Source organism: Apostichopus japonicus, chromosome 8 (genome assembly GCF_037975245.1).
Source record: "Apostichopus japonicus isolate 1M-3 chromosome 8, ASM3797524v1, whole genome shotgun sequence".
Classification (NCBI taxonomy): Eukaryota; Metazoa; Echinodermata; class Holothuroidea; order Aspidochirotida; family Stichopodidae; genus Apostichopus; species Apostichopus japonicus.
The window spans coordinates 6,102,150-6,119,295 of record NC_092568.1 but is presented as its reverse complement, the minus strand read 5'-3'; the positions used below and the strand labels follow the sequence as shown (position 1 = coordinate 6,119,295).

At 34.9% G+C, this 17,146-nt stretch overlaps 1 protein-coding gene across 2 annotated transcripts; it reads right to left on the bottom strand.

Annotated features, from left to right (window-relative positions):
- Window positions 1-676: 676 nt before the first annotated feature.
- LOC139970516 (ATP-binding cassette sub-family B member 10, mitochondrial-like) lies at window positions 677-14,451 on the bottom strand. 2 transcript variants are annotated; one of them, XM_071976285.1, is made up of 13 exons: window positions 14,295-14,451; window positions 12,348-12,754; window positions 11,644-11,850; window positions 9,810-10,012; window positions 7,423-7,557; window positions 6,709-6,855; window positions 5,872-6,007; window positions 5,186-5,281; window positions 4,408-4,617; window positions 3,640-3,719; window positions 2,237-2,417; window positions 1,761-1,839; window positions 677-1,093 (listed from the first exon to the last, which is right to left on the bottom strand). In XM_071976285.1, the coding sequence occupies exons 2-13, from the start codon at window positions 12,682-12,684 to the stop codon at window positions 865-867; spliced, it is 2,040 nt and encodes a 679-aa protein (XP_071832386.1). In that variant the 5' UTR covers window positions 12,685-12,754; window positions 14,295-14,451; the 3' UTR covers window positions 677-864. The 2 variants fall into 2 exon arrangements, with proteins under 2 accessions (XP_071832386.1, XP_071832387.1); XM_071976286.1 differs by lacking the exon at window positions 14,295-14,451 and adding an exon at window positions 14,021-14,266.
- Window positions 14,452-17,146: the final 2,695 nt, after the last annotated feature.

Below are 17,146 nucleotides of genomic sequence, written 5' to 3'. Positions count from 1 at the left end.
TTGTAGATTTGGATAGTGGTTTTCAGAACAAACCTAGCACCGGAGCTTCACATTTATATCTCCTTCGACCATAACAAAGGCATTCCCATTTTTGATACAAACCAATTAATTCACTCATGATTATTATACAATATTTAGTTCTTATCTGTGCGATAGTAGGTTGCATAGATAGGTACATTGTCATGCCATGGACATTTCTTTACTGAATTAATCTGAGCACTTTTCTTATACAAGAATGAATGATTTCATCATTTTTAATATTTGACAAAAATGACTTCACATGACCAATACAACTGAAGCAACCAAGAACTCATTATTAGATATTAAATATGAGATTTACAAAAACTGAGCTTACTGAGTTGAATATATAAAGATGACTAACATTCTAAGTGGTAAATGTTGTAGGGAAAAGATATGCTAACATTTCTGCCTAAATAACAAAGTGGAAACAGGCATATTAAACTTGTACTCCATTAAATGACTAACTAATACATTATTCATGATTCATTCCTGATATACATATAAAGTGCTATTCATTTTGTTCCTTTGTTTTCTCAACACTTAATGAAATGTTAAATCAAAGCCAAACTTGTGCCATGATAGCTATGGATATTTTTTTTCAATATAATACTTTTTCAAGTACTTGATTTGTAGTGACAAGAACAAATGTTAATTACATACTGTTCACAGAGGTGATAGACACAATTTACAGAAGACAATTTGTCGGCAGTCTTTCTAAACAAAACATGAATAAATAAATTGTTCTATGAGAGTTAAATAGTTCAGAAAGACATCTTGTGTTGACCCATTTTAAGTGGTCCAAAGAATAGACTAAACCAAACATAAAAACTATCAAATATCAAATTATGACACCACAGTTTGCCTATCAACCAGTTTGCGAAAGATACCGTCATCCAATCCCATCAAATATTCATATGGACCAATTTCTGCAATTTTTCCTTGATGTAGGACAGCGATATTATCAGCATTTTTGATCGTGGAGAGTCTATGAGCAATAGTTATGACCGTCCGACCAACCATTAGTTTTTCCAGGGCGTCTTGTACTAAATATTCACTCTCAGCATCCAGGGCACTGAAATCAGAATAAAGAGAAACAAATAGTTAGATCCAGGGAGGAGGTAAGTCCTATCCTTTATTTATTGTTACAAACAAAACACACACACCTACAAAACAAAACACAAGAAGGCTATTGGATCATTTGAAACATATTATCCGGTGTTATGGTTGAATTATTTTCAAGAAGTCAATTTGTTGATGTATCTGGTAACAGCCAGGTGAGAGCATAATAGGTAGCAAATCCATTGTTGTTATTACTAAAGGAAAAATTATTTTTTCCTAAGAGGAATATGCATAATTTACACTTCCTACTGTTATTACAAGAACGAATAAAAAAAACAAAAACAGAATTAACTGAAAATGGCTGACTGTTCGATTAATTTTCGTTGAGAATTTGACACTGTACCTGCTTTGATGTACTTTAACAATTTAATACATTTCAAAATGTTTCATCTCAGCAGTAAAAAAAAGTTATAAAGACAAGATACATATCCGTGTATTTGTTGTTCTTGGTCTGTATAACATATTTGACTTATCAAACTTAAAGAGAAATATCAGACCACTGTCTCCATGTGAGAATTACTTTCAAGTTTAGTTATAAGTCTCTCATCTGAAATTCCTTCAACTTGCAGAAGAGATATTTACATTTTCCAGTATCTATAGCCTTGTTCGAGTTCACTTACCTGGTTGCCTCATCTAGAAGAATTAATTGTGGATTTTTCAACACAGCTCTTGCTAATGCTATTCTCTGTCTCTGACCACCTGATAAGAAAATAGCAACCAACATTAACATGTGATGTCACAATTTCTCAAAACTAACTGTACACCCACACCGCATATCAAATGACAGAAAAAGGAAACATACATATGTAGAACACTGGCATCAGATAACATTTTGACAGACAATAGTGGGCTCCAGCCACCTGCCACTGAGGTGCCATTCCCCCTCCCCCTCCTCCACACTAGAGGCAGCAATTTCAGCACCACTGACTGATCTGACTTCTGGCCTATCCCAATCCCAAACTCATGCAGGGGTCCATGAGATTAGGGGGTGGGACAAAAGGAATTTTGCACAACACAAAATATTACAGATTTCATGTTTGTAAATATGACAAGCAGCTATATATTATTACTTTTGTTTGTATCATTATTCACTCACCAGATAACATAAGTCCCCTCTCTCCAACCATGGTATCAAAGCCTTTTGGAAAACCAGTAATGAAATTGTAAGCATTTGCTGTTCTGGCAGCGGCCTCTATGGTCTCCATGGAAACTTTGTCTGGATTTATTGCACCGTAGGCTATGTTGTCTGCGATTGTGCTTGAAAACAGTATTGGTTCCTGAAGTATTAATTATAGTCATACCACACATGATAACAAGATAAAATAACAACGAAGCTTTCAAGTAGAGTCTGAATTAACATGATTTAGTTAGATGAAGCAGTGCAGACATAACCAGGGATTGAAGTAACATGATTTAGTTAGATGAAGCAACCAGGGATTGAAGTAACATGATTTAGTTAGATGAAGCAACCAGGGATTGAAGTAATATGATTTAGTTAGATGCAGCAACCAGGGATTGAAGTAACATGATTTAGTTAGAAGAAGCAACCAGAGGTTGAAGTAATATGATTTAGTTAGATGAAGCAACCAGGGATTGAAGTAACATGATTTAGTTAGATGAAGCAACCAGGGATTGAAGTAATATGATTTAGTTAGATGAAGCAACCAGGGATTGAAGTAACATGATTTAGTTAGAAGAAGCAACCAGAGGTTGAAGTAATATGATTTAGTTAGATGAAGCAACCAGGGATTGAAGTAATATGATTTAGTTAGAAGAAGCAACCAGGGATTGAAGTAATATGATTTAGTTAGATGAAGCAACCAGAGGTTGAAGTAATATGATTTAGTTAGATGAAGCAACCAGAGGTTGAAGTAATATGATTTAGTTAGATGAAGTAACCAGAGATTGAAGTTATATGATTTAGTTAGATGAAGCAACCAGGGGATTGAAGTAATATGATTTAGTTAGATGAAGAAACCAGAGATTGAAGTAATATGATTTACTCAGATGAAGCGGTGCAAACCTAACCTGAACAATTTACTCCTTAGTTTTCTCTTTCCAATTTTCTTTTATAGAAATAAAATGCTTAATTTTTCTTAAATCCCTTCCCTGCAGTTTCTTGCATTGTATCAAATTAACCAGGTGTATGGTTGATACACTCTATGCAAGGTACTGTGTCCTCTGACCTCTGACCTCTGACCCCAGGCACCATTAGCCTGGAAAGTTTGTATGGTAGGAGGCATGACTCACATTAACACTGAAGACAACTATTTCAAGCCTTCTTCTAGACAATCATTTCTTCGTTTCTTTACAAATATGAGAGTAAAGTTGATTGTTTGTTTGAACTTAAGGCCAATATTTGTTTAGTTTTGTCTATATTTACACATTAGAATCATGTTGTGAGCAATGAAAACTTGTTAATTGTGATAACGTTATTGCAAACAAACAATTAATTTTAACTTTGGAGATTGAAACAAGAACTAATGTTTGGTAACTAACCTGACTGACTGTCCCAATCTGATGTCTTAGCCACTCTGGACTCAATTCACGAATATCTTGACCATCCAACTCCACATGTCCTACACAGGAAGAAATGAGGGAAGACTTCGTTGATGAGAGGCATTAAGGCAATCCTTAATTTAGGTGGTTGGTTATCTCCTTATATATACAAAATATTTAATATATATTAGTCATTTCTATGGTTTAAAATCCTTAAAGTATTAATGCACACACAATATTAATTATGATATGTTGTAGGCCATTAAACCCACCGCTGTCAATTCATATTGAATTTCTATACAACATTTATTCTTTTGAGAAAGGACCCTTTAATTCCAGCAATGACTCACTAACCAAAGTGGTTGGATAAATTAGTCTAGCACATTGGCCATTACATCAGATCATTACATCAGATCAACAAAAAAGGCTAGACTACTTAGACTAGCACATTGGCCATAACATCAGATCATTACATCAGATTAACAAAAAAGGCTAGACTACTGAGTCTAGTACATAGACTATTAGGTCAAATCCTTAGAAGCAACACAAACATCAAGAGAAAACAAAGATAATGACAACAAACAATATGTCTTCTAATGGAATTACAAGAAAAAGGTATTAGATGTCATCCATGAGTATTCTAGTGTTTGTATGAAGGTAAAAGAACCTTTTGGGTTTAGTACTTCAAGTTCATAAAACAAGGGACACCCACATTAATATTAATGCCTTGATATTTCATTATACTATAATCTAATGAATATTCATTACCTTGATCTGGGTCATAATATCTCAGAAGGAGAGAAGCTAGAGTTGATTTTCCTGAGCCGCTGGCGCCCACAATGGCAGTGACGGAGCTAGCTGGAGCTTCTAAACTTAAACCTGAAAACACGGGCACGTCCATCCTCATCGGGTAAGAGAAATCAATGTTTTTAAACTCAATCCTGCCTTGAAGTTGTGATTGACTTGGTGTAATGCCAACTGTTATGAAGGAACAAAAGCAATGTTAACTCACTAATCGTGAGAAAAGAGAAAGTGGAGAAAACAATTGTGGAGCAGAGACTAAAATATACCATTCCTGTGATCTATATAAATTTGATGCTTTGAAATGCAACAGTCCGATATAGGATTTGTGCATGTAAAGTTGTATCATGTTTGATAAATACTTCCCAAGGACAGATTAAAGTAAGCTATAATGTCAAAGCCAGGCCACTAGCTATATACAAAGTATTTATCTCCCCTCATAACATCATAACCACATTATTCTTATACAGCATGGTTGAGCTTAAACTGAGTTATTAAAATCTAAAACCCATTCTGTTATCCTCATAGACATGCTATGCTGCTTAGCACCATTGCATATGACAGAGTGAAGTGATATCAAATGAAAAATGTGGCAAATCTAAACAATATCTGCATTTCAATGGATTTAGATTCCTTTTGATTGAGTACCTGTAGCATTAGATTTCTAAAGGAAGCAAACTTTACTAAGTTGTGTTTACTTATATTCTCTGATTGATTGATTGATTGATGGATTGAGTAGGGTTACCGGATAAAGGAATAGAAGGTTCTCTGTCCAGAAGCTGCCAGAGTCGTGTGCTTGCACCAATACCTCCCATCAATTCAGCATAGAAACTGCTGAGACCTGCTCATAAGGAAATATCACAAATTTTGTTGTTTTATTAAAGAAATGTGACAAGTTGATCCATTTGCTAGAATTAAAATAAGAACCCTTTCAGCTGCAGAGAATGACATGAACATACACTGGAGGGAGGCTCTGCAAAGATAATATTTGCATCAAGAACAGTGTTCAATACACACACAGACACACATGCAGAGGTAAACTGTGGTTCTGGCACCTGAAGCATGAGTGCTTGGCTGGGCTTGGTAATTGGCTTTGGAGAGGGTGGTAACTAAGGTTTTACAAAATCCATTTTGAAAACAAATATCAACACTCTATATAAGCCTTAAACATGTTCATAGCAACATATTTCTATGTCCAGCCTTTCCAACACATAGCACTCTGGTCAGAAGATGGGTGTGCTCCAATGTGACTAGACCAATCAGCTGATTTGTACCATTGTTAAGCACTATGAAATAATTCACTGTTACCAGCAGTGATAGTTACCTCAATAAAGAACGAATGAAACCTGGAACTAACCATATCAGCTGTTTTAAACAAGGAAAACTTTGGTGTTGGCATAAGGCATTTCTAAAGCATTGTTGATAACTCACCTCCAATTGACACACCAACGTATGCAGTATAGAGAAGAAATGCAGACAGATCTCCCACCGTGATCTGTGACTCTGACATCATCATCCCACCGTTGTACAGAACACCCAGAATCATGAGATTTCCAGAAAGACCCATCTATACAAAGAAAAAATATGGAATGACTGTCTTCAAACAATGTACCTCGGTATAGGAAAGCGTGTGTAGAGTTTATAGATTGACAGTATTAAAAGTGAATGCTTCACAAAATCACACCAAGCTATAAAATGTTCATTACTCACTAATACAAAACAAGAGTAGTGTAAGTCATATTTAGAGTTTTATTGACAGTACTTTGTATCTCTGCTGAGGAGAATGATAAGCTTATACATGTATACAGCTCACAAAACATTCTGGTTCTCTACTGGTGACACATTTACTTGATATGGAAGACTTTCCAACCAGGTAAAAGGAATCATGACTCATCTGTTATATGCAAAAAATATCAACAGCCTTGGTTTTCTTTTTATGGTTTGCAAACAGGTTTTAAAAGCCAACAAAATTCAGGTCTGAACTACTTACTGATTACTAATTAAAAATTACTAACTACTAATTAGTATTGATAGTCGTAGAGACACTCAATGTTGTAACTTTAAAATTATAGTCCTTGCTCTAAGAGACAAGAATCATGCTATAAACAACACATACATAAATATAGACTTTTAATGCCATGTTGTGACACTGAGAGACATGGCATGACGTGAAGAGAAAGTGTTAGATCAGATGCTCCTTAAGAAAAGTCCTGAAGGAATCATACATATTAACAAAAGGAAAGATTCAAGCTTTACTAAAACACTTACTGAACTATAAAATATACCCCACATTAAGGCCTCTTTCTTAGTTAGCTGAAAGACATCGTTTATTTTAGAGGCATATGACTGAATTTCTCTTGTTTCCTGAGCAAAGGCTCTCACTGTACGAATACTGCTGATTCTTTCCTCTGCAATCTGCAAACGAAATGAGGAAAAAAAGTCATTGATAGAGATTCAAATTTGAAATATATCCAAAGAGTGTTATAGATTCCTTCCACACAACCAGAGCATTCTTCCATTCACAATGAAACGTTTGCTTATAATACAGGACTAGAGGGCTTATCATACACTGTTTTTGATATTTTCACAACACATCTTTGATCTGTGGTCCGAAATAAAGCGATCACTGACTTAACACAAACGCACACACATGTTTGTATTACATTCCAACCGAGGACCCCATTGTATTTTCCATTGTTCAAATCCACGTACCCTAACCTTAACAATACCCCATACAATATAATTCTTAGAAATCACAACCGAGGACCTGGAATTCTTTTGTTCAAGTCCTCGGTCAGATAGAAAAACAAACGCACACAGGCACACACGTACAAAAACACTCATCCACTAGAACACATATAGGTTTAATAAAATGGCCAAAATATGAATGCATGCTAGTTTGTAATAAATATTGCAGGGACAAAAGATTCACTTTGAAATCATTGTGATAACATTTGACAAAACAGGACGTTTTGTAAATACCTCAGTTGACTTGGCCAAAGAGTCTTGCACCTGTCGAGAAATTTTCCGGACAAATCTGCCATAAATAACAGCAAGAATAGAGAGGGGTGGGATGACTGTCAAAACAATCCCAGCTAACTTGACTGAAGTAAAAAACTGTAAAGGAACAAAGATAAATTATTGGTAACAATAGTGTGGTTGATGAAAATTTTACATATTATGTGATACAAACATTGAAATAGATATTGCCAATTAGTAAAGTTATTTACTTTGTTGACATGCATGTGATACCACTAGGTGGGATAAAACATTGAAGTGGGATTATACTGTAAGGTACTGAAGGAAGCCAGTTCTCTATAGTAATAATGTTGTACAATACAATAGCGGTCACATTATTTACACATTTAGTGATGCAATTAAGTGGAATTATACTGTAAGTTACTGAAGGAAGGAAGTGCTATTAAGTAATAATGTTGTATAATACAATAGAAGTTACATTATTTACACATTTGGTGAAGCAACTAAGAGGGATTATACTGTAAGGTACTGAAGGAAGCCAGTGTCTATAGTAATAATGTTGTATAACATACTAGAAAGTTACATTATTTACACATTTTATGATGCAACTACATGGGATTACACTGTAAGGTACTGAAGGAAGCCAGTGTCTATAGTAATAATGTTGTATAACATACTAGAAGTTACATTATTTACACATTTTATGATGCAACTACATGGGATTACACTGTAAGGTACTGAAGGAAGCCAGTGTCTATAGTAATAATGTTGTATAACATACTAGAAGTTACATTATTTACACATTTTATGATGCAACTACATGGGATTACACTGTAAGGTACTGAAGGAAGCCAGTGTCTATAGTAATAATGTTGTATAACATACTAGAAGTTACATTATTTACACATTTTATGATGCAACTACATGGGATTACACTGTAAGGTACTGAAGGAAGCCAGTGTCTATAGTAATAATGTTGTATAACATACTAGAAGTTACATTATTTACACATTTTATGATGCAACCACATGGGATTATACTGCCAAGTACTGAAGGAAGCCGGTGCTCTATAGTAATAATGTTGTACAATACAATAGAGGTTACATTAATTACAATATGTTTATATTCATCTTCAGCGTCTATGACTGTCTCTTTTGATTGGTCTGTACTGTCATATCAATGTAGCAGTCATTTACATACCACTGTATGAAAAATTTAACTGACACTACTAATACACAATGTAATGAACTCTGTCTGTAAGCTAAAACTTACAACAGATGATTGATTATAACTGTTGAAAATGACGCAATGTGTCATGCTTTAAATGAAATTTGGGCTCACATTCTGCATTTCATGTATAATTCTATATTTGTCATTTTTTGTGTCCTGTAGAGACAACTCAACAAAACCTTTTGCTTATCAACAACAATTTCCAATTTTGATGACAATTTTTTTCTTCACAAAGTGCACTGTCTTTTTGAAATAGTCCCTATTTGATGAAATATAAAAACAGATTCTGGATAAATTGTCTTAGAATTACAGACACAATGATTGACAATACAACGTAAAGATGAGTATTTACAGACTTTATAATGAGGAACTTTTCATATCAGAAATGCAATATTCCAGAAGATAAAAACATCATTCACAAGTCTTCCCACTCATGTTATGTCTAAAAACATCTCCTACAGCCAATAAATCTATCCCAATATTGATTTCCTAACAAAGAAAAACAAACACAGGTGTGTACTAATAGGATGTCTCATTAAACCTCACAAATGTTGTCGATTTAAGATTTCTTTCCAAGTGCATCAACCTCCTAGGTAAACATAATATTAAACCTATGTCAGAAGTTTAATTACGCCTTCAGTTACCGTTGTCTTAATTCATCAAAAGCAGCTTTTAGGACTTACATCAAAAGTAACAATAATATGATAGTGTTTGACGTAATATCTAGACATAAATAACGTTTGGTACTACCATGGTTGTATGTTCCTGTAATTCTGACTCTTGAAGCAAACATCTTGGATGTTGGTTTAAAGCAGCTTAGAAGGCTTAATTATGGAGAAACACAAAATCAAGATACAGTCATGGACTTCGTTGCCAGTGATTTACTTAATGACTCAGAGGCACATATTTGTTACATACAAGTGTCCTTCATCTAATAGAGACCTTTATGAAATGTCTGCAATAAACATTACATCGTATGGTTAGATTGCTGGGCACAGTGGTTGTGTTAAATAAAACATGAAACGGACAGGACGAGCTATCCACTACGTGAATTTAATGTGAACCATTGTAGACAGAGGGAGGCCAAAGTCTTGGAGTTTAAGTCTACATTTGTCATGTACAATGCAGCTCTAAGACAGAAAATTGTAACAATTATTTACCATCATCCCAACACCTCCGATGACTTGCACGACAGAACGGAGACCGTCAGAGACATTCCTTGTGACTGAATTACCGACTTTGGATGCATCGTTGGAGAGTCTGTTGATAAGCTCACCAGTTCTTGATTTATCAAAGAAGGCTATCTCCTGACGGATTATTGATTGATACAGCTGCACACGTAACCGCTTGATAATTCTTTGTCCTGATGAATCAGAAAATATGAAACTGAAATACTACTTACTACCATGAACATTCAAACTTAACAGCAACACTGTGATAGATTCTACATTGATAGAGGTGCACTCTTAACCGCTTGATAATTCCTTGTCCTGATGAATCAGAAAATATGAAACTGAAATACTGATTGACTACCATGAACATTCAACATTCAAACTTAACACCAACACATTGACAGATTCTACTTTAAAGAGGTGCTCTTGTAACGGCTGGATTCAATGAAACAAGAAACTATGGAATGTTAAAGCTATCATACAACTTCAAAGGTCATTAGTGTTGGCAACCAATATGCTAGAGCAGATTCAAATTAATCAGAATAGGGGGCCTGGCCAAGAATTGGTTAAATTTATACAAAACTAACTGTGCATAGGAAAATATTGGTATAAAGTGTAACAGAATGCTTATAACTAATATCAACATTGCCCAAAATGTCTCGAAAGTTGGGACTCGAGCCTCTGTATCCCCTCCCTGTATCTGCTTCTAGTATGTAGTATGTACAATACTTTCCTTGTATCTGCTTCTAATACTGTAGTATGTACAATAATTTCCCTGTATCTGCTTCTAGTATCTAGTATGAAAATTATTTCCCTGTATCTGCTTCTAGTATGTAGTATGTACAATAATTTCCCTGTATCTGCTTCTAATACTGTAGTATGTACAATAATTGCCCTGTATCTGCTTCTAGTATCTAGTATGTACAATACGGTCTTTATGCTCTATTTATATATTAAGTAATTACATTTATAGCTAAATTCTTTATGAACTGAGACAATGTTATCCTGTCTAGTTATTACTCCTTAAAGTATCTGGATCATTCTGCTCAATCAACTTGTATTATATTTTTCTTCTTTACTAGGAGTCTTCTACTCTGTTAAGCTAATTCAGGCTTTATAGAAGACTTCCATTCACATTGTAATTTTTTTGTGATAAAACAAATAAATAAGAATAATTTCCCTGTATCTGCTTCTAGTATGTATTATGTTCAACAATGGTCACTTAAATGCACACTTCAACAATCAGTTGACTGTCACCATTACAGCACTTAACCTCAAAGTTATATTTTCTTGTCTCAATCATTGAACAATTTTCAATGTCTGACGAGAGTGGGGTCAGGAGCTAGGGGCGAGGCTACAGCACAGGGCCCAGGGCTAATGAGCCAACACAGGGAAATATGGGATAATGAACAATGTATTTTCATTTTTGTATGATACTAAAAGCAAAAATGAGTACTTCAAAAACCCTAATTGTTTTGAGCCCGACCTGACCCTTGATGCCAATGAACTCCTGAATCTGCTTTGGATTATTAGATCATGGAAAGTACAGTAGGCTCTGCTTGACTGATGCCTACCGTAAAAAACTGAAATACTATATTCTTTGAATATCTTTAAAATTAAACATGATTTGATCGATTTTTGAGTGAGGTGGGGTGGTATGAGCTTCCTGATCTTTGGAGGATTTGAGATGAATATTGAACAAGACATTGAAATCCCTATTCCACACACATACACTATTTTATTCGATCTTAACTAGTTTGAAGTTGACAAAAAGATTTGAATTAATGGGAAGAAAGGTTCAAATAATCCCTTCTCCACTTACCCGAAGTCTCCATGAGAAAAATCCTACCAAAGTTAGCCGCAGCACCACAAATAAATACCAGTATGAGAACCTTACAAAGGAGTGAAAGATCTGTCATCATTTTCACACTGTCATCAGATGATTTGTAGATTGTGTCAATCACTTTTCCCATGGCAAACGGCACCGATATTGTGACAGCACTGGATATAAGTAGCAGCCCTATTGCACCTGAGAGAGGAAAGAAACAAAATACAAATGACAAGAACTTCATAAGATCTCATTTTAAAAGAAATATGTAGATCAATCAACCAAATACAAAGACAATTAAAGTGTTCTCACTCAAATCAACCAAATACAAAGACAATCAAAGTGTTCTCACTCAAACCAACCAAATATAAAGAAAATTAAAGTCTTCTCACTCAAATCAACCAAATACAAAGAAAATTAAAGTGTGCTCACTCAAATCAACCAAATACAAAGACAATTAAAGAGTTCTCACTCAAATCAACCCAATACAAAGACAATTAAAGAGTTCTCACTCAAATCAACCAAATACAAAGACAATTAAAGTGTGCTCACTCAAATCAACCAATACAAAGAAAATTAAAGTGTGCTCACTCAAATCAACCAATACAAAGACAATTATAGGGTGTGAAGACTCGCGCACACAGAAACGTCTCATGCCGGTAATCATAAAAATAATAAAAAATAAAAATTACACTTACCAAATAGTTTGTATCTTTCAGGTTTGGCCAAGGATAACAATCTTGTGACCTCTGACCCTTTGGGCAATAATGCCTTCTTTTCACTGTTCACCACCTTTTCAGGTGGTTTTGATGTGTATTTTCTACATCTTGTAAAATTAAGAAAGACATTTGGTTTGTTTCTGATGCTTTTGACAGTCCCTCTCTGTATTAACACATTTGCAAAATTTGACAATTTCACAAAGTTTCTAGAGGGTAACTTTAAGGGAACAGATAAGAGGGATCCAGCATTCCTTCTAAACGTGCATAGAAACGGTGATGAAGCCACATGGTGATATGTTAGTAATCTTACTAGCATTGTGGAGCTTTGTGCTTTAGAGGACAGCTAAAAGAGACAACTTGATCATCCACCAAGCTCTGTTAAACATCTGCAAAAATGAAAACAGATAATCAGTCACTTTGCTGATAGACACTTTGTGGCATACTGTATGTGATATACCCCTTCAGAATATAAATGTTTTTGCAAGATTATTTTCATTTAAATTTGATGAAAACAAGGTTTCCAAAGCATACTTGAACACAAAACCTATTACTGCTTCAGCAAACCATACTAGCTTTAAAAATAAAGTCTTCACCCACACTGGAAAAATTTAATAAGGTGTAACTCTGTTTAGAAGAAAAAGTAGTTAAGGAAAGGGTTACACTTCAAAGATTTTAGATCCTGCTAGGATCGAAATGTCAGGCCCTCTTACTTTTACACATTCAACGATTTTACCATAAAAGTACAATGTGGGATGTAACATGGCATCAGTATTGACCACAATTATGCTAGAAAGTCAAATAATGATAACTTTTTCATATTTAAACAAGCATTTAATGGTCTTCCTTCAGAGACTGTTTGTATCTATACATCTTACTATGTAATTCAAGACTCTTCGATGTCTGAGGATACTTTTGGGAACTGCCAGTAATCTTGGAAACCAGAACTAGCATTGTTTACAATTGGGCTATTTACATGAAAGCTTTGAATTGCAAGGTCATTATCAAATGTATTCCTTCTCTAAATGATATATATCTTCTGCACTGACTTACCTTCAGGTTCATCTCTATGTAAGGTACTTTGAAATAATACATTTGATGAAACTCTGGGCATGCAATTTCTGATGGATTAACTTTACAACAAAATATAGCACGTTGTGATAAACATCTGAAATTCACATGGGCGAGTAACAAATACCTTCCCATCCTACCTACTTCTTATAAATCTATAACATGCACAATGAAGTGACAAACTTATATTCAGCTACTGGATGGACTAGTGGAGCAATATGTCAATCGCTTTTTCAGTAAAATTCTTAGCAAGGGGGAGGAAATATACATACAGTAGCCTACTCATACATTACAACTAAACAAGAAACATGTTTATAACTTTTTCTCAAATGAAATCCTGCTAGATGAAAACAACATCTGGGCAACTTTCTGGCAATGTTGAATTTGTTTCATTAACTTAGGACAAGGCATAATTAAGGCTTGGCCAACAAATTACTGTTCCTGAATACTGGCCTAGGCCGAAGATATGTGTATCCTCCTTGTATTTGTAACTGTACTTAATGTAGCCTAGTAGGCCTAGGCTAGTACTAGTTCAGTGTTGTACTACTAGCCAGGCTATATTAGTAACTTCAGCTTGAGCTTACTTTGTGTAGCTATGGCACAATGATGAAGTTGTAAAAATTTCGTCGTAAACACAACCATCGTAACAAACTGTATTCATAAAAAAAAATTTAATAATGGCAATCACAAGATCGTTACCTAACAGTTTAATATGCGTTTAATATTGGAGTATGTTCTGCGAAATTTAAAAATATATGTGCAATCCTGTTACGTGATATACTTATTTTTGGAAAGTTTCAGTAAAAGCTAATCATTGAAGTTATTATAAGTTGTTCCAAACCACCAGCAGAAACTCACACATTGATCAGACAAATCCTCAGAGGTACATTCTTACGTCAAATCACAGGTGCCTCGAAAACAAAACCCAAAATTGTGCGTTTGAGGGTGCATAGAGTTTAAATCTAGAACTAACCTGATAAACTCAACCAATACAAGTGACGTATTCTTACTCCGCTATTACGTACTTCCACACATAGAAAACGGTACCCAACTTCAAATAGGGACAACATCGAAAGATAAAAGAAGTAAAATGTTTGTAACCAGCTCAGTAATGTGGTACAGCAGTGCTTCTATGACCAAACTTGCTGAACCGCAGGTGCATAGCGTAGGGGATATGTAGTGGGGAAGTGGGGGACGGGTGGGTGGGACTCTGGGAAGTGGGGAGAGGAAACCTGAAGTAGAAAGATGGATATCAAAATTAATGATGACCAAATGTTTTGAAGTTCAGGTTCCTTTTGCAGAAATAGTTATAATACATCCTGATGAGTGGCTTTACTAGTGGCCCTTGGCTATCTGCTATGAAGGAAGCCTAAAAGTGCTATATAGAACAATTTGTTGTTCAAATGTAATGTTACATGTAAAATTTGCCAACCTGTTAACAATTAATCAACCATATCAGACAATAAAAAAGAACCAGAATGCAAAAATGCATTGTAGTTTCGATGATGTAACATGAGCAGTTTTATTCATGAATCTGGCGTAATGTTTAGTGAGGGTGTACATGTTTACAAGGGTTTAACGATTTGACCTCTGATGACCCCAAATGACCTTTTCCCTCCACCAAAAAACAATAGGCTTCTTTAACTCAATGTGGTACTCCTACACACCAAATATGAGGTATGCCCAAGCTTACAGTACTGAGATACCGTGTTTACGAGGTTTTCACAATTTGACCCTGGTGACCCCAAATGACCTTTTCCCTCCACCAGAAACAATAGGCTTCTTTCACAGAATGTGGTACTCCTTCACACCAAATATGAGGTCTGCCAAAGATTTCCTTCTCGAGATATCATGTTTACAAAATTTTCACAATTTGACCCCTGGTGACCCCAAATGATGTTTGACCTCAACCAAAAACAATAAGCTTCTTGTACTCAATGTGGTACTTCCACACCAAATACGAAATTGGTCTGACCTTCCCTTCTTGAGATTTTGTGTTTACAAGCTGGGCGTAACAAACACACTCCCACACGCACGTATATACACCCATACATACGCCATCATGAATGCAAAGGTTATGATTATCATCGAAACCAAAAATAATGCTGATTTATTGCTATCTGCACTTCTATCATTTATGGTGTTGGCTTTCATTTTGGAGCATCACAAATTGATCCTGCTGAGGGAAAAGACATTGCTGTATAGTTTACATGTAGGCTGTCAAATAGATTTATTGAAATAAAATTCCATAGGCCATTATGTTGAGACGAAAGACATATAAAGGGAAACAGACCAGTCAGACATAGAAGGATCCAGTTACACTTTCTTGTGAGACACAATGTCCAAATTATTGGAAATTCTGAAGTTAATGATATATGTAGAGTAATACAATAAAGAAATAGAAAATAAAGTCCTTTTTTTTTTCTTCATTTCATCAAAATATATTTCTGCACTGCTTGAGCAGTAACTTTCACATTTATTTTCTGTCAGATGATTTAGAACCAATATAAAATACACCACATTTGTAATTCTCATCATAAGAACAACATTGACAATTTAAAAAAAAAATTAAACTAATAATTTGTTCAATGGCAACCATAAGATAAAACGTACCCCACAAAACCAGACAGTCCAGTTACTTATGTTCAGCAAATTTTAATGAAAATATGAAGTAGTCAAGCACAAGCAGCTTAGGTTCATGTGCGGTGGCTTCCAATTCAACATTTTATCTCAAATTTGTTATCCTCCTAATTTAGAAAGTCATTTCAGATGGGAAAACCGTTGACTGCTCTTGGATGAAAAATCTATCTTACTTTGACCTGGCCGGGGATCGAACTTCCCGATTGCTTAAAATGCCTTTATCTACTTGGCCACAACACCGGTATTATTACTTGTGTAATATATCACCAGTACTAAGCTAGAACAGCACCAGTCCGCAGGTTTCATTTGTATTTGGCATCTTTAATCGACATCCCATAATCTTGGAAGAACGTAAAAAAAATTAATGCCAGCTTAAAGAAAGACCAAAGGATACTGCACTGACCATAAGGTAGTTTATCTTAACTCAAATCTTGACACAGAGAAGAACAACCAATAAAAATCTGAAAATTGCCGAAAAATGCAGTAGTAAGAGAAAAACAAACAACAAACATGAACATAACAAAGTCAATTGCTCAAAAGGCACCAAGAATCAATATTTCCATGATTTTTAACAACATGTCAAACGTTAATAATTTGTTATTTATTTCATCTAAAAAAAAATTCATCTCTTTGAATTGACTTGCTTACTCATTATTCCTATAGTAAACGTTTGTAATAAATTAGTTTATCTAAATCCTTCAGAGTAATTATATTTCCTTAGTTTTAGTAGAATATAAACAAATATAAAATAATGCTAACACATTTGCAAAAGCATTTCTTCAAAGTAGACGGCATGAACACTTACTTCATCAATTCTCAAATGGAATGCAAACTTGAAAGAACTATCAGCTTACCTTCCCTTAAATCACACCTATGCTTAAGTACGCTTCTCCAATTGTGAAATTATTTATTTCAGCAGTATTTTAGTTACTCATTGTGAGGTGCTATAACACCATTATTTAGCCAAAGCGTGTGATAATTGCAATATGCACAAATTCTTTCCATCAGCAGCTCTACTGGACACATGCATACATCAACGTTTAAGAGTTGATCAGTGGGAGGAGACATAC

Excerpts from the sequence above, each read along its gene's own strand:
- LOC139970516 (XM_071976285.1), bottom strand. The coding sequence starts at position 12,684 with ATGCTAGTAAGATTACTAACATATCACCATGTGGCTTCATCACCGTTT. Across the intron at positions 6,856-7,422 it reads CTTTGGCCAAGTCAACTGAG|ATTGCAGAGGAAAGAATCAG; the intron begins GTATTTACAAAA and ends TTTCGTTTGCAG. Across the intron at positions 1,840-2,236 it reads GAGGGGACTTATGTTATCTG|GTGGTCAGAGACAGAGAATA; the intron begins GTGAGTGAATAA and ends TTTTCTTATCAG.